General features: G+C 40.1%; 1 protein-coding gene across 2 annotated transcripts; it reads left to right on the top strand.

Annotated features, from left to right (window-relative positions):
- Nucleotides 1–16: 16 nt before the first annotated feature.
- CDKN3 (cyclin dependent kinase inhibitor 3) lies at nucleotides 17–23,286 on the top strand. 2 transcript variants are annotated; one of them, XM_063792738.1, is made up of 8 exons: nucleotides 17–139; nucleotides 2,966–3,048; nucleotides 4,611–4,666; nucleotides 11,803–11,847; nucleotides 14,550–14,772; nucleotides 18,973–19,004; nucleotides 20,922–21,025; nucleotides 21,288–21,362. In XM_063792738.1, the coding sequence occupies exons 1-8, from the start codon at nucleotides 131–133 to the stop codon at nucleotides 21,345–21,347; spliced, it is 612 nt and encodes a 203-aa protein (XP_063648808.1). In that variant the 5' UTR covers nucleotides 17–130; the 3' UTR covers nucleotides 21,348–21,362.
- The last annotated feature ends 1,075 nt before the right edge of the window (nucleotides 23,287–24,361 follow it).

Here is a 24,361-nt window from a genome sequence, read left to right on the forward strand (position 1 = left end):
ACGCCGCGCCCACCTCACAGAAGGACGAACCAGTGAGCTAAGCTGCGGGGCGCGGGCTCGGCCGGGGCACCGGTGAGTCGCCGGCGCTGCGGAGGGAGTCGGCACTGGTCTCGACGTGGGGCGGCCAGCGATGAAGCCGGTGAGTTGGACGTGCTGGGGCTTGGAGGAGCGAGGCGGCAGGGACGCAAGCGGTCCCGGGGACCCGATCCTGGGCCGGAGGGCAGCCGTAGCCTGGTAGCAGTGCGACTTGCGCCGTAACCGTTCTGCGGGTCGGGGAGGTGACTCTGCCCCGCACGGGCACGAGAGACGAAGGAGCAGGGTCGGTGGCCGACGAAGGAAAGACGGACATTCGCTGTGCACCTGCTGTGGGCTGTCACCTGTCCCCTGCGGGGTCTCATAAGCCTCCCAACCGCCCAGCCAAAGAGGGCCGAGCCTCGTTGTACCGAGGAAACCGAGCCGAGGAGCTTGAGTGTCAGCGATGAGTGGGCGCGATACCCCAGCCCCGAAGGGTGGCCGGGCGCTGCCTGCGCCCACAGGGCCTGGCGAAACCTTGAGTACGAATGCCACGCCGCGGCTTGTGGGCGACACCACCGCTGTCACCATGCCCCAGGGCCACCTGGCAATGCTGCTCTTTTCCCGTGACGTTCAGAATCACAGGGCCTGGGGAAGCAGAAACGTCCAGCTCTGTTAGGATTAATAAACCTGGTGAATGGGCCACACAAATTTGAAATATGAATCATCAAAGTTGCTTTAAAGAAAAAACAGATGCAGGCAAGGATCTGAAGATCCCCCACCTAACCCATATTTCCTACTGCCCGGCTTGACAACCTACTGGAAGCCTTTCCTTTGGGTGCAGTTGATTATAATACTTCAGATAGAGCCAAAGCAACAGAAATCCATAGCCTAGGTCCGGGTGGTGGCTCGCGCCTGTAATCCCAACACTTTGGGACGCCAAGGCGGGCGGATCACTTGAGGCCAGGGGTTGGAGACAAGCCTAGCCAACACGGTGAAACCCCGTCTCTACTAAAAATACAAACATTAGCTGAGCGTGGTAGTGCACGCCTGTAGTCCCAGCTACTCGGAAGGCTGAGCCACGCGAATAGCTTGAACCCAAGAGACAGAGGTTGCAGTGAGCTGATATCACGCCACTGCCCTCCAGCCTGGGCGACAGAGCAAAACCCTATCTCAAGATAAAAGAAAGAAAGAAAAAAAAAAATCCGTAGCCTAAATTAGCCGTCCTGTGATCTTCTAGTACCAAGACCGTTGTAGAATATAGCTTCAGAGCTAGAAAGGGCATTAGGTGGTTACAATTGCTAATCCCCATGTTGCCATGTGGAGGGACATCAGCTTTCCTTCACTCCTGGCCTCTTTCTCCACCTGTCCCCATTGAGTTATCTGATCCCCGAGTTTGGAAGGAACTGAACACCAGTATCTCAACTTTTTCTTTCCTTCTTTCTTGGGATCTACCTGCCTGCCTGCAGAAGGTGCTTTCTGGTCCACTCTCTGGCACACAGGAGCCCCAGACTGTCCATGGCCACCTGTGACTGGGTGGATACATTTGTCTAATTCTGGAGTGAACAAGGGGCAAGCCCACGTGGCAACAGCTTTAAGCTGCATACTCCATTTGATATACAATAATAAAACTCCATTTCCTTATCTTTCAATTGGTTTCAACTAGGGAGTGAGAAAAGGGTATGGGTTTTGTTCTGTTTTGTTTTTGTTTTTCTTTTTCTTTTGATTCCTTAAAATTTCAACAAGGAGTGTAGAAGTCTTCCATGTCAAAATGCTGCAGGATTAAGTTCCAGCTGCTTAGATCAGCATACGAAGTCTATCTCAATCTCTCTAGTCTAGTGATTCATAAAGTTGGAGGCAGGTTATTTCACCTACACCACCCCCACCAAACTACTAGGCCATGTGGGGATGTTTTTTGAGAAAAGGGGTGGGCAAAACTACTTCTTCATCTCCTCTACTCCATCTCTATTTTGATATCACAGTTCCTCAATACACAAGCCCTTGGCTTAACTTCTTTCCTTTCTTTTTTCTTCTTCCTTTTTTTTTTTTTTTTTTTTTTTTTTTTGGCAGAGTCATGCCCTGTTAGCCAGGCTGGAGTGCAGTGGTGTGTTCCTGGCTCACTGCAACCTCTGCCTCCTGGGTTCCAGGGATTCTCCTGCCTCAGCCTCCCGAGTAGCTGGGATTGCAGGCATGTGCCACCATGCCTGGTTAATTTTTGTATTTTTGGTAGAGCCAGGTTTTGCCATGTTAGCCAGGCTGGTCTCAAACTCCTGACCTCAGGTGACCTGCCCACCTTCGCCTCCCAGAGTGCTGAGATTTACAGCCATGAGCCACCGCACCCTCCCTTTCCTATCTTCTTTAAAACCTGCTCTTCTTTCAAAACCCAGCTAAAGTGTTTCCTCTGTGAAGCCTTCTCCAGCTACCTACGTGGTCACTCTCTTCTCTGTTCCACAGTGTATAGTTCTGCTTCCATTTCAGCACTTATATAATACCTTTCTTCTGTAATCTATGCACACATCTGTCTCTCCAGCCATACTGAAGGCAGGCTATTTATCTTATAGATCTTTTGCATTTCCAGTGCTTGGCAAATGAAGGTGGCCAAGAAATATTTGTGAATGAATAAACCTCCTCACTTTATAGTTGAGGAAAATCGAGATCCAGAATCAACTGAAGTGGCTTGTCAGAGAGTATACAGTAAGTGGCAGAACCAAGATCAGAAGCCAGATTTCTTGGTTCCCAATCCAACTCTCTTTCCACTATGCAGTGCTATAATTATTAATAGGAAGGTAAATAGCAGTCATTTATTATTAATATTGCTGATCTCATTGATATTCTGGATTGATGGCTGAATACATTGCAAATATGAATTCAGTGTGTGTTTAGACAAGGATTAGCTATCCTAAAACTACAAAAAAATTCTTTACAGTTATTTAACATAACATTTCTTTTGAAGCCCAGTTCAATACAAACAAGTGAGTTTGACTCATCAGATGAAGAGCCTATTGAAGATGAACAGACTCCAATTCATATATCATGGTATGTTAGCATTTCTGATCAATGATGAGCTAAAATCACAATCTACATCATAAATGTAAATTTAGTTACATCATAATCTTAGTAGAATATAGTTCACATATTGAAAATGTTAAGGGATTATCCCCGTCTGATTATATAATTCTAATCATTAAAGGATCTTCTAACTCCATGATTCATTTACTATCTATAATACAGAATAAGACCCTTTTTTTTTTTTTTTTGGCCCTTCTTTATACATTCTAACTCCATGATTCATTTACTATTTATAATATAGAATAAGACCCTTTTTTTGTTTTTGGCCCTTCTACTAACTTAGTAGAAGGAAGTAAGTAGGAAATAGAGGCAGGATTGAAATAATCTCCCATTTAGTATCAAAATCTACTTATTCTTTTATGACAAAAGAATAATATACCAAATATGAGATGAGATATTTAATCATTTCTCATTAAATCAAATCCTAGGTAATACTTAGAAGTAATGTCACAGTAATGCATCTATCAACAGACTCTGTTTAAGATAAAAGCCACATCAATGCAATAACAAAAAGTTTCTACATAAAATCAGCCTTTTAATCTTGGCAAGTGACTTATGGTTATACCAGATTCTTTACAATGAGCAATCAAATGCTTTCTCTCATCACTGCAAATATAATAGTCTCTCTTCTTAAGAAAGCACTATCCCTACTGTCAGAAGAGAAAGAGTGTCCTAAAGGTCTTTTGTCCTGCCATCAAATAGCATTACTTTCCATTTCCACTTAAAACTCCCATTTAAACACAAAAATTCATCTAATTTTCAAAGTCAGGTGGTATTTAGATGATGCCTCCTGTTTTCCTTTAAATCATCTTCTGACATGCAGACAAGGTGAGCCTCTGTCCCTGAGTACTGCAAAGTGGGAATATGATTTCTTCACATTATTTCTTTTTAACCAAAAACCTGTGGTTTTCATCATATGAAATTATATCTGTTAAGGAAGCTCTATTTAAAAAATCTTAAAACAGTAATGTAGAATAAATGCTGGGGAGAAAATTGTCCAATAGTCATTTTCCAATTCATTTTCCTAAATCACTAATGCAAATTATCTCAGGTAATATACCACAGGATAACATAAGTACACCATATACTACCGGTTGGCAATCTAGGCATTATTATCTTTAAGGTAAATTTAAATTAACTTGGTTTTTTGTTTTCTTGTTTTTTGTAGAGACAGGATTTCACCATGTTGCCCAGGCTGGTCTTGAACTCCTGGACTCAAACAGCCTGCCTGCCTTGACCTCTCTAAGTGCTGGGATCATAGGCATGAGCCACTGCACCCAGCCTAACTTGTCATTTTTAAGACTTAAATAATAACAAAGCAAATAAGTCCCTGTTTTAAAACTTTGTCTTTCTATGTTTTTTTTTGTGACCAACATATTGATACTTAACTGTGAATTCTTACTTTGTGACTACTGTAAAACTTTAACACAACTTTATTTGGTGGCAAGCACCCATATTGATTAAACTGAATTTCCATTTATAACTTTTTAAAAACTTAACTAAACATGATAAATTTTTCTTCTTTTCAGGCTACCTTTGTCACGAGTGAATTGTTCTCAGTTTCTCGGTTTATGTGCTCTTCCAGGTGGGTAACACAATAATGGGCTTCCTATCAATATGTATATATTTTTAAATATATTTTTATTGCAGTAGCTTTTGGGGGGACAGGTGGTGTTTGGTTACATGAATAAGTTCTTTAGTGGCAATTTCTGAAATTTTGGTGCACCCATCACCAGAGCAGTATACAATGTACCCAATGTGAAGTCTTTTATCCTTCATCCCCCTTCCACCTGTCCCCACCAGCCCCCGAAGTCCAATGTATCATTCTTATGCCTTTGTGTCCTCAAAGTTTACCTCCTGTTTATGAGTGAGAACATACGATGTTTGGTTTTCCATTCCTGAGTTACTTCACTTAGAATAATAGTCTCCAGTGACCGGGTGCAGTCACTCACACCCGTAATCCCAGCACTTTGGGAGGCCGAGGCGGGCAGATCACGAGGTCAGAAGATCGAGACTATCCTGGACAACATGGTGAAACCCCGTCTCTACTAAAAATACAAAAATTAGCTGGGCATGGTGACACGTGCCTATAGTCCCAGCTACTTGGGAGGCTGAGGTAGGAGAATTGCTTTGACAGGAGGCAGGGGTTGCAGTGAGCCGAGATCGCACCACTGCACTCCAGCCTGGCAACAGAGCGAGACTCTGTCTCAAAAAAAAAAAAAAAAAGAATAATAGTCTCCAGTTCCACCCGGGTTGCTCTGAATGCCATTTTGTTCCTTTTCATGGCTGAGTAGTATTCCATGGCATGTGTGTGCGTGTGTGTGTGTGTGTATGTATATCTCACATTTTCTTTTTTTATTATACTTCACAACCCCACTTTTTGATGGGGATGTTTGGTTTTTTCTTGTAAATTTGTTTAAGTTCCTTGTAGATTCTGGATATTAGACCTTTGTCAGATGGATAGACGGCAAAAATTTTCTCCCATTCTGTAGGTTGCCTATTCACTCTGATGATAGTTTCTTTTGCTGTGCAGAAGCTCTTTAGTTTAATTAAATCCCATTTGTGAATTTTGGCTTTTGTTGCAATTGCCTTTGGTGTTTTAGTCATGAAGTCTTTGCCCATGCCTATGTCCTGAATGGTATTGCCTAGGTTTTCTTCTACAGTTTTTAGAGTTTTAGGTCTTAGGTTTAAGTCTTTAATCCATCCTAAGTTAATTTGTGTGTAAGGTGTAAGGAAGGGGTCCACTTTCAGTTTTCTACATATGGCTAGCCAGTTTTCCCAACACCATTTATTAAATAGGGAATCCTTTCCTAATTGCTTGTTTTTGTCAGTTTTGTCAAAGATCAGATGGTTATAGATGTATGGTGTTATTTCTGAGGCCTCTGTTCTGTTCTATTGGTCTATATATCTGTTTTGGCATGTGTACCATGCTGTTTTTGTTACTATAGCCTTGTAGTATAGTTTGAAGTCAGGTAGCGTGATGCCTCCAGCATTGTTCTTTTTACTTAGGATTGTCTTGGCTATATGGGCTCTTTTTTTGTTCCATATGAAATTTAAAGTAGTTTTTTCTAATTCTGTGAAGAAAGTCGATGGTAGCTTGATGGGGATAGCATTGAATCTATAAATTACTTTGGGCAGTATGGCCATTTTCATGATATTGATTCTTCCTATCCATGAGCATGGAATGTTTTCCCATTTGTTTGTGTTCTCTCTTATTTCCTTGAGCAGTGGTTTGTAGTTCTCCTTAAAGAAATCCTTCACATACCTTGTAAGTTTTACTCCTAGGTATTTTATTATCTTTGTAGCAATTGTGAATGGGAGTTCACTCATGATTTGGCTCTCCGTTTGTCTGTTATTGGTGTATAGGAATGCTTGTGATTTTTGCACATTGATTTTGTATCCTGAGACTTTGCTGAAGTTGCTTATCAGCTTTGGGCTGAGACAATGAGGTTTCTAAATATACAATCATGTCATCTGTAAAAAGAGACAATTTGACTTCCTCTCTTCCTATTTGAATACTCTTTATTTCTTTCTCTTGCCTGATTCCCCTGGCCAGAACTTCCAATACTCTGTTAAATAGGAGTGGTGAGAGAGGGCATTCTTGTCTTATGACGGTTTTCAAAGGGAATGCTTCCAGCTTTTGCCCATTCAGTATGATATTGGCTGTGGGTTTGTCATAAATAGCTCTTATTATTTTCAGATACGTTCCATCAATACCTAGTTTATTGAGTGTTTTAAGCATGAAGGGGTGTTGCATTTTATCAAAGGCCTTTTCCAGATCTACTGAGATAATCATGTGGTTTTTGTCACTGATTCTGTTTATGTGATGGATTACATTTAATGATTTGCATATGTTGAACCAACCTTGCGTCCCAGGGATGAAGCTGACTTGATCGTGGTGGATAAGCTTTTTAATGTGCTGCTGGATTCAGTTTGCCAGTATTTTACTGAGGATTTTCGCATCGATGTTCATCAAGGATATTGACCTGAAATTTTCCTTTTTGTGATGTCTTTGCCAGGTTTTGGTATCAGGATGATGCTGGCCTCATAAAATGAGTTAGGGAGGATTCCCTCTTTTTCTATTGTTTGGAATAGTTTCAGAAGGAAAGGTACCAGCTCCTCTTTGCACCTCTGGTAGAATTCAGCTGTGAATCCATCTAGTCCTGGGCTTTTTTTGGTTGGTAGGCTATTAATTACTGCTTCAATTTCAGAACTTGTTATTGGTCTATTCACGGATTCGACTTCTTCCTGGTTTAGTCTTGGGAGGGTGTATGTGTCCAGGAATTTATCCATTTCTTCTAGATTTCTAGTTTATTTTTGTAGAGGTGTTTATAGTATTCTCTGATGGTAGTTTGTATTTCTGTGGGATCAGTGGTGATATCCCCTTTATCATTTTTTATTGTGTCTATTTGATTCTTCTCTCTTTTCTTCTTTATTAGTCTGGCTAGTGGTCTATCTATTTTGTTAATCATTTCAAAAAAACCAGCTCCTAGATTCATTGATTTTTTGAATGGCTTTTTATGTCTCTATCTCCTTCAGTTCTGCTCTGATCTTAGTTAGCTCTTTTTTTTTTTCTTGAGACAGAGTCTCGCTCTGTCGTCCAGGCTACAGTGCAATGGCACAATCTCGGCTCACTGCAAGCTCCGCCTCCCGGGTTCATGCCATTCTCCTGCGTCAGCCTCCCTAGTAGCTGGGACTACAGGCACCACCACCACACCCAGCTAATTTTTTTGTATTTTTAGTAGAGACGGGGTTTCACCATGTTAGCCAGGATGGTCTCGATCTCCTGACCTCGTGATCCACCCACCTTGGCCTCCCAAGGCGCTGGGAGTATAGGCATGAGCCACCGCACCCGGCTTGATCTTAGTTATTTCTTGTCTTCTGCTAGCTTTTGAATTTGTTTGCTCTTGCTTCTCTAGTTCTTTCAATTGTGATGTTAGGGTGTCAATTTTAGATCTTTCCCGCTTTCTCATGTGGGCATTTAGTGCTATAAATTTCCCTCTAAACACTGCAGATTCTGGTACATTGTGTCTCTGTTCTCATTGGTTTCAAATAACTTCTTTTTTTCTGCCTTAATTTACCCAGTAGTCAGGGGCAGGTTGTTCAGTTTCCATGTAGTTGTGCAGTTTTGAGTGAGTTTTTTAATCCTGAATTCTAATTTGATTGCACTGTGGTCTGAGGGACTGTTTGTTATGATTTCTGTTCTTTTGCATTTGCTGAGTAGTGTTTTGCTTCCAATTATGTGGTCAATTTTAGAATAAGTGCGATGTGGTGCTGAGAAGAATGTATATTCTGATGATTTGGGGTGGAGAGTTCTGTAGATGTCAATTAGGTCTGCTTGGTCCAGAGCTGAGTTCAAGTTCTGGATATCCTTGTTAATTTTCTGTCTCGCTGATCTGTCTAATATTGACAGTGGGGTGTTAAAGTCTCCCACTATTATTGTGTGGGAGTCTAAGTCTCTTTGTAGGTCTCTAAGAACTTGCTTTATGAACCTGGATGCTTTTATGTTGGGTGCATATGTATTTAGGATAGTTAGCTCTTCTTTTGCATTGATCCCTTTACCATTATGTAATCCCCTTCTTTTTCTTTTTTTATCTTTGTTGGTTTAAAGTCTGTTTTATCAGAAACTAGGATTGCAACCCTTGCTTTTTTTTGCTTTCCATTTGTTTGGTAAATATTTCTCCATCCCTTTATTTTGAGCCTATGTGTGTCTTTGCACGTGAGATGGGTTTCCTGAATACAGCACACCAATGGGTCTTGATTCTATCCAATTTGCCAGTCTGTGTCTTTTAATTGGGGCATTTAGCCCATTTACATTTAAGGTCAGTATTGTTATGTGTGAATTTGATCCTGTCATTATGATGCTAGCTGGTTATTTTGCCCATTAGTTGATGCAGTTTCTTCATAGCGTTGATGGTCTTTGCATTTTTGTACGTTTTTGCAGTGGCTCATACCAGTTGTTCCTTTCCAGGTTTAGTGCTTCCTTCAGGAGCTCTTGTAAGGCAGGCCTGGTGGGGACAAAATCCCTCAGCATGTGCTTGTCTGTAAAGGATTTTATTTCTCCTTCACTTAGGAAGCTTAGTTTGGCTGGATATGAAATTCTGGGTTGAAAATTATTTTCTTTAAGAATGTTGAATATTGGCCCCCACTCTCTTCTGGCTTGTAGGGTTTCTGCAGAGAGATCTGCTGTTAATCTGATGGGCTTCCTTTTGTGGGTAACCTAACCTTTCTCTCTGGCTGCTCTTAACATTTTTTTCCTTCATTTCAATCTTGGTGAATCTGATGATTATGTGTGTTGGGGTTGCTTTTCTCGTGGAGTATCTTTGTGGTGTTCTCTGTATTTCCTGAATTTGAATGTTGGCCTGTCTTTCTAGGTTGGATAAGTTCTCCTGGATAATATCCTGAAGTGTGTTTTCCAACTTGGTTCCATTCTCCCCGTCACTTTCAGGTACACCAGTCAAACATAGGTTTGGTTGATTCACATAGTCCCATATTTTTGGAGGCCTTGTTCATTCCTTTTAATTCTTTTTTCTCTAATTTTGTCTTCACACTTTATTTCATTAAGTTGGTCTCCAATCTCTGATATCCTTTCTTCTGCTTGATCGGTTCAGCTATTGATACTTGTGTATGCATCACGAAGTTCTCCTGCTGTGTTTTTCAGCTCCATCAGGTCATTTATGTTCTTCTCTAAACTGGTTATCATAGTTAGCAGTTCCTCTAACCTTTTGTCAAGTTTCTTAGTTTCCTTGCATTGGGTTAGAACATGCTCCTTTAACTTGGAGGAGTTTGTTATTACCCACCTTCTCGAGCCTACTTCTGTCAGTTCATCAAACTCATTCTCTGTCCAGTTTTGTTCCCTTGCTGGCGAGGAGTTGTGATCCTTTGGAGGAGAAGAGGTGTTCTGGTTTTTGGAATTTTCAGCCTTTTTGCTCTGGTTTTTCTTCAACTTCACGGATTTATCTACGTTTGGTCTTTGATGTTGGTGACTTTTGAATGGGGGTTTCTGTGTGGGCGTCCTTTTCGTTGATGTTGATGCTATTGCTTTCTGTTTGTTAGTTTTCCTTGTAACAGTCAGGCCCCTCTTCTGCAGGTCTGCTGGAGTTTGCTCGAGGTCCACTCCAGACCCTGTTTTCCTGGGTATCACCAGTGGAGGCTGCAGAACAGCAAAGATTGCTGCCTGCTCCTTCCTCTGGAAGTTTAGTCCCAGAGGGGCACCTGCCAGATGCCAGCTGGAGCTCTCCTGTACGAAGTGTCTGTCGACCCCTGCTGGGAGGTGTCTCCCCGTTAGGAGGCATGGGGTTCAGGGACCCACTTGAGGAGGCAGTCTGTCCCTTAGCAAAGCTTGAGCACTGTGCTGGGAGATCTGTTGCTCTCTTCGGAGCCAGCAGGCAGAAATGTTTAAGTCTGCTGAAGCTGTGCCCACAGCCATCCCTTCCGCCAGGTGCTCTCTCCTAGGGAGAAGGGAGTTTATCTATAAGCCCCTGACTGGAGCTGCTGCCTTTCTTTCAGAGATGCCCTGCCCAAAGTGGAGGAATCTAGAGAGGCAGTCTGGCTCCCGTGGCTTTTCCACACTGTGGTGGGTTCCGCACCCAGTTCAAACTTCCGACTGGCTTTGTTTACACTGTGAGGGGAAAACTGCCCACTCAAGCCTCAATAATGGTTAATACCCCTCCCCCCACCAAGCTGGAACATCCCAGGTTGACTTCAGACTGCTGTGCTGGCAGTGAGAATTTCAAGCCAGTGGATCTTAGCTTGTTGGGCTCCGTTGGGGGTGGGATCCACAGAGCAAGACCACTCAGCTCCCTGGCTTCAGCCCCCTTTCCAGGGGAGTGAATGGTTCTGTCTTGCTGGCATTCCAAGTACCACTCAGTTGGAAATGCAGAAATCACCCGTCTTCTTTCTGCATTGGTCTTGCTGGGAGCTGCAGACCAGAGCTGTTCCTATTCAGCCATCTTGCCCGGGAATCCCACATTTTCTTTATCTACTCATTAATTGATGGGCATTTGGGCTGGTTTTAAATTTTTGCAGTTGGAAATTATGTTGCTGTAAACATGTGTGTGCAAGTATCTTTTTCATATAATGACTTCTTTTCCTCTGGGTATATACCTAGTTGTAGGATTGCTGGTCAAATGGTAGTTCTACTTTTAGTTCTTTAAGGCATCTCCACACTGTTTTCCATAGTGGTTGTACTAGTTTACATTTCCACCAGCAGTGTAAAAGTGTTCCCTTTTCACCACATCCGTGCCAACAATATATTTAGAACAAGTATTTGGTCAACTAACACATCATTCTCTATACTGGGCAATAAGTAAATTTCACAGACCATCAGCACTGGGGAACACACTGCGAAGCCCTCATGGTGGACTATAGTTAAAGGAACATAGATCTACCTTTCAGCCCTTCCAGATCTGCAGTCACAGCCCTACACTTGTACTTTGCCAATCTTAATAAAGCTTAAAGCCTGGAGTACAAATGAGGCTGAGGACTACAACCAGGTACTTGTTACAGAAGAAACACAGAATACAGAATCCTTGATTAGGATGAATCCCTGTAATTATATTCCTAGAAATATAAGAAATTGAAATTCATATTCAAAATATAATTGAAACATATAAATGATTATGTGAACTGACTTTATAAAGTAGCTATATAAGTGTTTAAACATACCTGTTACATATGACGAAAAACTGACTTTTTTACTTGCTTTATTATTACTTATAGGTTGTAAATTTAAAGATGTTAGAAGAAATGTCCAAAAAGATACAGGTAGGTGTAATATCACGCAACCACACTCATGGGTTTTTTAAATAAATAGCATTGAAAATCTCTCTGTCAAAAAGAACAAATCAGTTTATTTTTAATATAGCAATAAGTTTTCAATATTGTGTGAAGTTCTAAACTATAGACTTATTCTGATATGTAAAGAGGTATTTGTGAAGACCATCATTTACCTAACCATGGAGTTGCTTTTCACTGATTGTTGTAGTTATATTATACATATAAACTACATTTGAGGTTAGAATGTAGAAGTTGGCATGAAAAAAAGTATGTAAATAGAAAACTGACATATTGCTCCCCCCAGGTCTTTACTGTTCCTTGCAGACTTGACTGTGGTAGTAGAAATTAAACATGAGCTAGGAACTCCAAGTTAGCAGTGAATTTGTGAATCCTGGATGGAAAATTTTGAGAGCCAGCATCTAGATGGAAAAGACAGAATGGGAACTGGTTGTTGCATGCTCAAGGATGTTCATACCATTATAGCCACAAGTCTAATAATCCTCATAATCTGCCCCAATTTGGAATTTACATATTGCATGATACTAACAAATGTGGATTTTCAAAAGATTTTATTCTGATTGGCCTGGAATGTCTCAAACCTACTAGTCCTACCAATATCCTTATAGTATGGCAAATTAAAATGTATATATTGCTTGATTCTAACCAGTATAGATTTTCTGAATCTTAAAAACTTTTCGTGGTTATTCTAGAACATCAGTTTGCTAATGTACTTTTAAAAATTTATTCCTGGTCAGGTGCAGTGGTTCACACCTGTAATCCCAGCATTTTGGTAGGCCGAGGCGGGTTGATCGCTTGAGCTCAGGAGTTCGAGACCAGCCTGGGCAACAAGGCAAAACCCTGTCTCTGCAAAAAATACAAAAATTAACTGGGCATGATGGCGCGTGCTTGTAGTCCCAGCAACTTGGGAGGCTGAGATGGGAGGATCACTTGAGCCCAGGAGGTCAAAGCTGCAGTGAGCTGAGATGGTGCCGAGATCACAAGGTCTTGCTCTGTCACCCAGGCTGGAGTGCAATGAGCTGAGATTGCATTACTGCACTCCAACCTGGTGGCAGAGCAAGACCCTGCCTCAAAAAAAAAAAAAAAAGTATTCCTTACCTACCAAAAAAAGACTTAAAGACAGTAATAGATAGTTGACCCTTGTAGTATTTATAAAACTTTTCTGCTTTAGACACACCCACCATGCTAGGAAATTTCTATTTGGGGAACATTTAGGTCATAAGCAAAATATATGTAATTTAAATCATTGGTTCAAAGTCAGTCTTGTACATTTTGGAATGTCATATTCATTTAGCATTTTCTATAAAAAACAGTTTCCAATTTTTTTCAAAAAACTTTTTTTTTTCTGCAATGAAATCTTAAATGGAATCCAGTACATAAAACAGGTCAATATGTTTGATTGGAGACCTAGAATCTCCCTGCAGCAGTTCCTGAGATACTTTCTTAGCCCTTTCTCAGAAAGTTGGAAAATCACTGGATAATAAAAATTACCAAATGTGTACAAAAGGCAAATAGATGTATAGTACTGTACATCTCAGGGATTAGTTCATGAGAAGGTACTTTGTACTTAAATAGCTACATGTCCTTGGATTTAAGGGACAGGGAGAGGGCTGGAGTTGGGAGCACTTAGATCATCCAGAGTTATTTATTTTAAACCAAATGCTCAATAGTTAATATTGCCATAAAGAAGTCCTAGTGTATAGAATGCCTATAGTATTCATATCATTATAATGAGAATAGCTAGGTCACAGAAGTTTAATACAGGTAATGTTTTATTTACTGGCGACCTAGTCTATAAAATTAAATACACAAGGATGTGTTACAGTGCAGATATGAGGGAGAATACTAGCACTCTGACACCATGGCCATGCTGGAGATTTTATATACAATACTCAGAGTCAAGCAGACAGCTAAGTGATGAAGTAGCAGACATGGTTGATTTTGTGAGAAAAAGAAAAAAAGTGCTATCATCCTTAATTGAACATAGATCTATCATACCTTAATTGATAGCACTTTTTTACTTTTTCTCACAAAATCAACCATATTTGCTACTCAATTTAAAGTGTTTTAAGAGTTATTTTATGCCAGGCATGGTGGCTCATGCCTGTAATCCCAGCACTTTGGGAGGCGGAGGCGGGCAGATCACCTGAGGTCGGGAGTTCAAGACCAGCCTGACCAACATGGTGAAACCCCGTCTCTACTAAAAATACAAAATTAGCTGGGCGTGGTGACACATGATTGTAATCCCAGCTACTTGAGAGGCTGAGGCAGGAGAATCACTTGAACCTGGGAGGCAGAGGTTGCAGTGAGCTGAGATCGTGCCATTGCACTCCGGCCTGGCAACAGAGCAAGACTCCATCTCAAAAAAAAAAAAAAAAAAAAAAAAGAGGGGGGGTTATTTTAAAGCAGTATTCATTGCAAAAAAATTTTTTTTGCAAGAACAGCAATTGACTTATTTTGAAATTCAGTAAAAGGCATTTTGACTTGTAATATGAGGTTTAATTCTAGACACCTTTTGATTCAGACATATCAATAGGCACTTCAGATTTATAGATTGTCATTTGGTATTAGTTTGGCTTAAGAAACTTAACTTCATATTCTCCCTCTTGATGGTATTTAAATGTGTGATGTTTTCTATGTGTGTGTGTCTGTGTATCCTGGTCTATTGGCAGAAGAACTAAAGAGCTGTGGTATACAAGACGTATTTGTTTTCTGCACCAGAGGGGAACTGTCAAAATATAGAGTCCCAAACCTTCTGGATCTCTACCAGCAATGTGGAATTATCACCCATCATCATCCAATCGCAGATGGAGGGACTCCTGACATAGCCAGCTGCTGTGAAATAATGGAAGAGCTTACAACCTGCCTTAAAAATTACCGAAAAACCTTAATACAGTACGTTCTTTTCTCCATACACTATGTGAGAAATGTCTCAGTCAAAATGATTTCTGGAATTATGGTAGCCCTATTCAGTTATTACCTATTTCATAGTTTGTTGTAAGGATTAAAAGGTAATAATGCACTAGAAAAGCACTGGCACAATGTCTGGTACAGGGTAAGTAGTCAAATACGTGCTGTTATTACTTTTCAAGAGTAGGGACAATAAATGAGTAGATTTGGAAATTATTAGAACAAGGTTACAAGCTTTTTTTTTTAATTTCTTTCCTTTAGTCTTAGACCTTTAGTTGCAATTTTGGGACCCTCCTTTCCCCTCCTCACCATCACTGCCTCACTTATTAGCTTTTCAATTGCTTAGTTGCTTTCAATAGCAAGAAAATCAATTTTTTGGCCAGGTGCAGTGGCTCGCGCCTGTAATCCCAGCATTTTGGGAGACTGTAGTGGGTGGCTCACTTGAGCTCAGGAGTTCAAGACCAGCCTGGGCAACATGGCAAAACCCCATCTCTGCAAAAAATATACAAAAGAACATGCCAGGCATGGTGGTACGTGCCTGTAGTCCCAGCTACTCAGGAGGATGAGGTGGGGGAACTGCTTGAGCCTGGGAGACAGAGGTTGCAGTGAGCCAAGATGACAGTACTGCACTCCAGCCTGGGTGACAGGGAGACCCCATCTAAAAAAAAAAAAAAAAAAAGAATAAAGAAAGTCGATTTTTTCAAAATTAGCTACCAAAAAAGTTACCTCTAAGTAATAAGCAATCCTAAAAATATGACTTGAAAATTACATTTGATGATATGACTCTGCTAACAGATTGAAAGAGGGCCTCTTATTGTGTGTCAGTGGCTATAAAAACGCAAGCTGCTGGTGTGAAAGTTTAAAACAAAAGAAGATGGGTTAAGGAAAGGGGACAAAATGAGGAGGAAAGAAAAGCAGCTTGGAGGAAGGCCGGAGAGAGTGGCAATGGGCAGTAGATAGTAGCATGGCAAAGATTTAAAGGGGCGATGTGGATAAAAAACAAGAGATGCTCTGCCAGAAGTGAAACACACAAAGCAACAGAGAGCCAGCCATGGGGAGGAAACTGGCCTTTGCTGTGCATAATGTATATTTCATATTCTAATAACCTGCTTAATCCTTTCTGGAATAAGGTAGGGTATTAAATAGTTTACGACCTCAAAAGCCCCAAGTTCCTTAAGGGCATTGCTTTGAGCTAGAAGTGTAGAAATTATATCAAATAGCCATGAGGTTCTCAGGGCACCTAGTCATAGGACAAGCCCAGCCAACTTCTCCTCTTAAACCTATAGCCCAGGGGCCTCATGCCAACACTGTCAGTTCTGAAGGCAAACCAACTAGTACGAGGGTCTTTGGGGACACACACCTGTTTGTGGCCAAACTGAACTCTGACATACAGAGAAATATAGTTTGCAGAATATGCAGTAAAGAACTAGAAGCCATTCTACATCCTATTGTTTCCCATCTTCCTCTATGGAAAAAGCATAGTCACTTAACCAGTACTAAGTATAAAAGCTAAATTTCAAATAGATCCAGTTGTTGATGTGAAAGTTTCTGATACATATAGGTAAAATAGTATTAGATAGTTAAATGTAGCTGGGGAAAAATATTTTCCAACATAGGGCCCTATTTTTCAAACCATTTTGAGATCTTTTTTTTTTTTCAAATAAATTTTTGAAAGCAGCCTCTACTGAAAAGTTTCCAGAAATCAAACTAGCTCTGTTTAGTGAAGTGAAGCTTAACAAATTCTACTGTAGCTGGTTCTGGCAACCCAAATGCTCTGATGTTTGTGCAGAGTACAAACAGGATAGACAGTAGATGGGTGACTTTGCATATGCTGAATGTTTCAGTCTCCCATAAAATAAAGCATCTGACAACTGGCATTTTTCATTGTCCTAGAGCTTTCGAAGGTGTCCTACAGTGACTAGTTTATTTTCTATCCATTCTGCCATCTTTGAGGACCCACACTTCTAGACAGCTATAGAGCTTATCCTTCAGCAACAGGATCTGGTAAACCTTTTTCACTGTCCTGTTGTCTACCAGTGCTGTCTCACTGGTTCTGCCTGGACATTTGCAGCCCTTTATAAAATTAGTGAACAACACTGCTTGCCTACTGTATTTTGTAGTTTCTTGGGGCTATTGTAACAAAGTACCACAAACCAGGTAGCTGAAAACAACAGAAATTTCTTCTTTCCCATTTCTAGAGGATGTAAGTCCAAAATTAAGATGAGAGCAGAGCCATGCCCCCTGAGACTGAGGAGAGTCCTTCCATGCCTCTTCCTAGCTTCTGGTGGTGGCCATCAATCCATGGCAGGCCTTGGCTTGCAGCCGAATCCCTCCAGTCTGCCTCTGTCATCACACGCTTCCTCGGATGTCTGTGTCTTTGCATGGTGTTGTCCTTGTGTAAGGACACTAGTCATCTAGGATGAGGGCCTGCTCTAATTCATCTTAACTTGAATATACCTGCAAAGACTCAAATTCTGAATAAGGTCCCACTCACAGGTACAGGATAAGGACTTCAGCATGTCTTTTAGGGGGACATAATTCAACCAGTAACACCTACCGTGTACCACACGCCGAGACTACCAAAGGAGGCACAGTCCCCACCTTCGAGGAACCTATAACTAACACTACCATTTAACTGCAATAAGACAGGAGAGGCAGCACACAGGAAAATGATCCTTTCTGTAGGAGCACAAAGGCATTTTAGGAAATGAAATTTGAGGTTTTAAAAGATGAGTAGGAATTCATCAAATAGAAGAAAAAAGATGAAAATAGCAAAAGGTATAAAATAGTATTAATCTTGCAAAAAGACACTGAAGTGTTCTATCTTGATCTTTTTTTTTTTTTTTAATAAGGCAGTTGTCTCTCTCTGTCACCCAGGCTGGAGTGCAGTGGCACTGTCATAGCTCACTGTAGCCTTGAACTGCCGGGCTCAAGCGATCCTCCCACCTCAGGCTCCTGAGTAGCTAGGACTTCAGGTGTGCGCAACCATGCCAGGCTTTTTTTTTTTTTTTTTTTTTTTTTGGAGAGACAGGGTCTCACTTTATTGCCAAAGCTGGTCTTAAACTACTGGACTCAAGCAGTCCTCCCACCTTGGCCTCCCAAAGTGCTGGGATTATAGGCCTGAGCCATCATGCCCAGCCTCTACCTTTATATGGTAGATCCAGATCTCTGAAACAGTTCTATGTCTGGAACACTTTGTGGAAAGCAAGTTCACGAGTAAGACTAGGGGTCAGTACCTATTCAGTCCTCTATTTCACATCCTAAAGCAAAATATATATCTACAGCTTTACCTGCAATACAATACAATTCAGTAATTGATGTCCATAACGATAAGTCATCCACACTAAATTAGGCTCAGTATACCCTCTAAGTACATTAGGAAGCATGTAATACATTTTTTAGGATCTTTGAAAATGACTTAAATGAATAGTTTTGCTACTGAGGATTAATCTCCATTTTTCTGGAAAATCCAGTTATACAAAACTGCTAATTTCTTTACAGTGCTAGATAACAGCAGCTAATGCTCATTTACTTCTTACTCTGCACAAAGCTGTGTTCTAAGTCCTTGGCAAATGCTCACTCATTTGTGAGCCTCATTTAATCCTCACTCTGATGTACATACTATTGCTATCACCATTTTAAAGGTGAAAAGGCTGAGTCCCAGAGAGATTAAATAACTTGCTTAGCTTTACACATCTAATAAGTGGCAGAGCCAGGACTGAAGCCCAGGCAGTGGTGCTCCAGAGCCCATGCTCCAGACTTCGGTGATACCCTATCTCTGGACTCCTTTAGATACATGAACGGTTATTATCTACATGGCATTTGTCCAGTAACCACTCAGATTTTGTTTAGACAGAGGAATAATCAAAGTGACAGTTGGTAAAAGTCTGATTTCTATCTATTGGTAACATGCTCCATTTCTCAGATGTGGATCTTGGAACCTAAAGAGGTCAATAAGAAGACTCCGCCTATCTTGATGCTTAGAGGTGTTCAGAATTCCTCCCAACAAAGAAATAAGCACACCTTGCTCTCAGTTGATTAAATCAAAAATATTTATTAATCTTCGTGTGCAAGGCACTGTGCTAGGCATTAGAGTTGTAAATAGAAGGCAGAAAGAGCAAGTCTTTAGTTGTAACTAGGGATGGAATGAAATGTACAAACTTCAAAACTGTATTTCCCTTTCAGCTGCTATGGAGGACTTGGGAGATCTTGTCTTGGTAAGAAATATATTTCTATTATTTTTTTAACCGCCAAATAGACAAACTTCTGTTTCCAGACCATATGTTCATTTTGTATTAAAATGGAACCAAGCAAAATATAAGTTTGCTAAGACTCAAAGGATTGCTTAAGGCCCTAAACATGGTGTTCCCTGGAAAGCTTGGGTGGGAGTGGGAGGTATTTTCAGCATTGTTCTGGAGGATTCTGGCAAAACATCATTTACAAGTCTTAACACCTGCATTCTTATTTTTTAACATTTTTTGATGTTCTTCCTGTGGAGGTGTTATAATAGAGTAACTTCCAAATAGTTTCCATGGGTAACTATTTATGAATACCAAAGTTAATTACTATATGTTAATTTAAAAAATTTTTTAATGTACTAAGGAAAACAAAAAAGAGTTCGTGAAATGCCACACTGGAGTAGTAGTTATTTTTTTAGTGTTGGATGATATCAAAATTGAAAGCTTTTGTGTTTCAAAGAATACTATCAAAATGACAAGACTACCCATAGAATGGGAAAAAATATTTGCAATCTATATATTTGATAAGGGATTTGTATCCAGAATATAAAAAGAACTCTTACAACTCAGTAATAAAGATAGGCCGGGCGTCGTGGCTCATGCCTGTAATCTCAGCACTTTGGGAGGCCAAGGCAGAAAGATCACCTGAGTTTAGGAGTTTGAGAACAGCATGAGCAACATGGTGAAACCCCATCTCTACAAGAAATACAAAAATTAGCCAGGCATAGTGGTGCATGCCTGTAGTCCCAGCTCCTTGTGGGACTGAGGCTGGAGGACTGCCTGGGCCCAGGAGGTCAAGGCACCAGTGAACCGAGTTTACACCACTGCACTCCAGCCTAGATGACAAAGTGAGATTGTCTCTCTCAAAAGAAAAAATAATAATAATAAACAAACAACATAACTGAAAAATGGGCAAAGTATCCAAATAAACCTTTCTACATGCAAGATACACATATAGTCAGTAAGCACATGAGAAGATGCTCAACATCATCAGTCATCAGGAAATGCAAATCAGAACCACAGTGGATACCACTTGACACCAATTAGGAAGGGTATTATAAAAACATGAAAAATAACAAGTATTGGCAAGGATGTAGAGAAATTCGAACCCTCATACACTGTTGGTGGGAATGTAAAATGGTGCAGCGGCTTTGGAAAATAGTCTAGCAGTAGTTCTTCAAACAAGTAAACATTAACATATGACCCAGCAATTTCACTCCAAAGTATATACCCGAAGACTTATATACAAATGTTTATAGCAGCATTAATCATAATAGCCAAAAAATGGAAACAGCCTAAATGTCCATCAGTTGACGAACGGATAAACACAATGTGGCATATCCATACAATGGAATATTATTTGATCATAAAAAGGAATTAAATACAGACATATGCTACAATATGTATGAACCCTGAACACATTATGCTAAGAGAAGTCAGACACACACAAAAAAATATTGTATGTTTCCGTTTATGTGATTGCTCAGAATAGGCAGATCTACAGAGACAAAGTACACTAGTGGTTGCCTATGGCAGGGGTTGATGGGGAATAGAGGATGACAGCAAAAGGGTACACTTCTTTCTGAGGTGATGAAGTGCTTTAAAATTGACTGTGGTGATGGTTGCACATATCTGTAAATATACTAAATCACTGAATGGATGAACACTTTAAATGGATGAAAGAATGAAGCCAGTGTTAAACTCTAATTCAACCATACTGTCATTTAAGATCATAATTTAACTGTCAAAAACACACACTAAAAGTCTCAGTCTTTTAATTCATTTGGAACAATTACACCAGTCTTCTGTATCAACAGAAGTCTTATTAAATATAAAATGCTGTACCCTGTCACTAGTTATTTAATAACATATTATTTTTCTGTCATGTTCCATTAGTAGCTGCTTGTCTCCTACTATACCTGTCTGACACAATATCACCAGAGCAAGCCATAGACAGCCTGCGAGACCTAAGAGGATCCGGGGCAATACAGACCATCAAGGTGAGGAGGTGGGCGGTGCTTGCTTGGTTGTGGTTGGGGTCGTTGTTACAAATACAGATTCATGTGTAACCAAAAGGTTACATATGAAAATCCAAAAGGGCAGTGAAATGAAAATCCAAAGCACTCTGTTATTCAAATACCACTTGCTTATGCTTTTAGTTTTTAAAAATTTACAAGTAAATATAATCCAGGTAGTCTAAAAAAGCACACAGGATTTCAAACAAGATAATGAAAATTTGAACTTCCTGGTTTACTTTTCCAGGATCTACCTACTTCTCAGTTTTTGCCCCAGTCCGTTTTGGGAATGGATCCTCTCACCTAGGACAATGAGATGGTTATTGTTAATACAAACTTGGTACGTTCTTGGGTAGATTCTTGGCCAAAAAAAATCTATGGAAGATCTTGTTATATCACCAAAACATTTAATAAAGACAGATGAATGACTATAATACAAAAAATGGAAAGCAGTGCTAATTATCCTTTGCCGTAGATAACTGGGGACATCTTCCACATGTACATTCCCCTAACACTTCAAAACACTGCACTAGCAATGCCAAGGATGTTGCATTAATCATGTTACTGAAAAGATTCTGCAGATGTCACTTCATTTTGTAGATCTGTAAAGCTAATGTGCCTTCTTTTCAGCAGCGTGCCCTCTCAGCATTAGAATCCGCTCATCAGAAGAGTGGGCACCAAAGAATCCTGGCCGTTAGGCAGCTCCCTAGACTTGAGAGCCCATCTTCCCAGGGTTGGAGGTCTAATCCAGTGTCATTAACAGTGAATTATCATAATTACTGATAAATTCACCAAGCAACCTGATTCTTAGGGCTTAAATAAGGTCATTAACGGGACAATCCATACAGGATCCACTCCACTGTACAGGTCTGAAACAGACAACTCTCTTTATGTTAAAATCAAACGATGCGGCCAGGCGCGGCGGCTCATGCCTATATCCTAGCACTTTGGGAGGCTGAGCTGGGTGGATCACTTAAGGCCAGGAGTTGGAGACCAGCCTGGCCAACATAACGAAACCTTGTCCCTGCTAAAAATACAAAAATTAGCCAGGGTGGTTGTGTGTGCCTGTAGTCCCAGCTACTTGGGAGCCTGAGGCACAAGAATCACTTGAACCTGGGAGGCAGAGGTTGCAGTGAACCGAGATCACACCACTGCACTCCAGCCTGGGCGACAAAGTGAGACCCTGTCTCAAAAAAAAAAAAAAACAAATGATGCTTCAAATCCAAAAAGTTCACCTCTCTTCTCTTGAAAACAAAATACATGGCCATGGCCAGATGTATATATGAATATCCATATGTTTTACATCTTTAACATTGCAGATAATTAAGTCCATATTACTACAGACTCAGTTTATCACCTCAGCATTCTGTGGCAAACAGGCTTGCTGGTGTTAGCAATGCAGTTTCCACATCTCAATAAGGATATGAAATGAGATGATTGGCAGAGTAAGAATATCTTTTGGGAGGCTATTAAAACTCCAGATAAATTATTTAAAGCTTTTATTTTGCTTATCTGCTGAGATTAGCAATACAGTTTGTTTTTAAAAAATATTGTCTATGAAAATTATCCCTAGTGCATTATGTCATCACAAAAAAGCAGAAGACTAGGGCTTCTATAAATTGAGAAATGGATTTTGTTAAATATACCAGTTACTTGCTACAGAAAGTGCTCTGTCCTTCTTACCAGGGGGGAAAAATGTTAGCAAAAATAATGCCATTATGTACTGTTTTAATCTTATTTGGTCCTGTAAGTAAAGAAAGGATTTTAGACTTAAAACATATCCATCTACATTTCATTTCACCTTCTGATTTTGAGACTTGTAGAACAATAGTTTTTCACACTATATGGCTTTACTAAAAGATAAAACTTCCCCATGATGCAAATGCTTCCTTACCCGAAAAGATGTAGAATTGTGCTTAGCAAGTATTTTTTTTTTATTCCCGATACCTGCTAATATTGTGCCCACACTGATAACTAGTTTTCTACAGTGTATTCCAATGTATCTTTACTTTTTTCAGCAATACAATTATCTTCATGAGTTTCGGGACAAATTAGCTGCACATCTATCATCAAAAGATTCACAATCAAGATCTGTATCAAGATAAAGGAATTCAAATAAGCATATATATGACCATGTCTGAAATGTCAGTTCTCTAGCATAATTTGTATTGAAATGAAACCACCAGTGTTATCAACTTGAATGTAAATGTACATGTGCAGATATTCCTAAAGTTTTATTGACAAAACTCGTTGTGTCTCTTTCATTTCTTATAGGAATAGGAAAATTGGGATAGGAAAATTGGTATGCAATTTTCCTTTTAGAAATGAATTGGTTGTTCTGGTATATTTTACCTGGAGGTAATGCTGAAAACATGCATTTGGAAAAATATTTGAATGCCTATTTTTAATACTTAGTACTGCATTTTTACTTCATTTTACTGTTTGTAACCACTGGGTAGCATGTGACAAAGTAGTAAGTATGAGAATTGGTATGAGTGCCCAAACTTACTTTTAAATGATGTCCCCCTCCCTCTCTATTCCTCCCAAAACTTCTCCGCTTTTTACTTCATAGACCTCCGGAATTGAAAAGGATCCTGTGAGTCTTCCACTCGCCCCCTCCCAGTACTGGATCAGCCCCAAGGGTGTTTATTCACTATGTGCTGGAACATTTTCAGAGACGAGGAATTCACTGGTTCAGACAGCTGCTCCACCTTTTTTCCGCCCTAGGAACTACACGGAATGAGCTTAATCCTTTCACATTTATTTCATAAAGAATTTAGCTACAGATTAACAATTTCCAACTCTCTCACTCTTTCACTTCCCCCTATACTATGAAACCTATCTTTTTTCATCTTTAAATTCAACTTTGAGTTACCCAAAACAGTCATTTGGGCTGTAGACAAGGATCACACACAATGTGTCAAACAAACACACTTGTTTTAACAGTGGTTTCAGTAGGTTTCAGAAATATGTATTCAGTACGTTTAAGGTTGGCTAAGCTATGATGCTTGGTAGGTTAGGTGCATTAAATGCATTTGCAACTTACATTTTCAACTTATGATGTCCGGAGATAATTCCATTGCAAGTTGAGAAGCATATATATTATCATTCTCTCAACATAAATACATAACTTATTCATGAATACTTAGAAAATTGAGAGAAAATATTGGCATGGATTAATCAAATACTTTAATAATCAACTGAATTTTGCAAGTATTTGCATCTCTCAATTCCCACGGCAAGTGCTATTTAAGCCTCTACATTTAAAAAGCTTCAGTAGGCCAGGCGCAGTGGCTCATGCCTGTAATCCCAGCACTTATG

Source organism: Pan troglodytes, chromosome 15, assembly GCF_028858775.2.
Source record: "Pan troglodytes isolate AG18354 chromosome 15, NHGRI_mPanTro3-v2.0_pri, whole genome shotgun sequence".
Classification (NCBI taxonomy): Eukaryota; Metazoa; Chordata; class Mammalia; order Primates; family Hominidae; genus Pan; species Pan troglodytes.

What these genes read in the sequence shown, in the direction of transcription:
- CDKN3 (XM_063792738.1), top strand. An exon ending in CGGTTTATGTGCTCTTCCAG is followed by an intron (nt 4,667 to 11,802) that starts GTGGGTAACACA and finishes TATTACTTATAG; the next exon opens with GTTGTAAATTTAAAGATGTT. An exon ending in GGGCAATACAGACCATCAAG is followed by an intron (nt 21,026 to 21,287) that starts GTGAGGAGGTGG and finishes TTACTTTTCCAG; the next exon opens with GATCTACCTACTTCTCAGTT.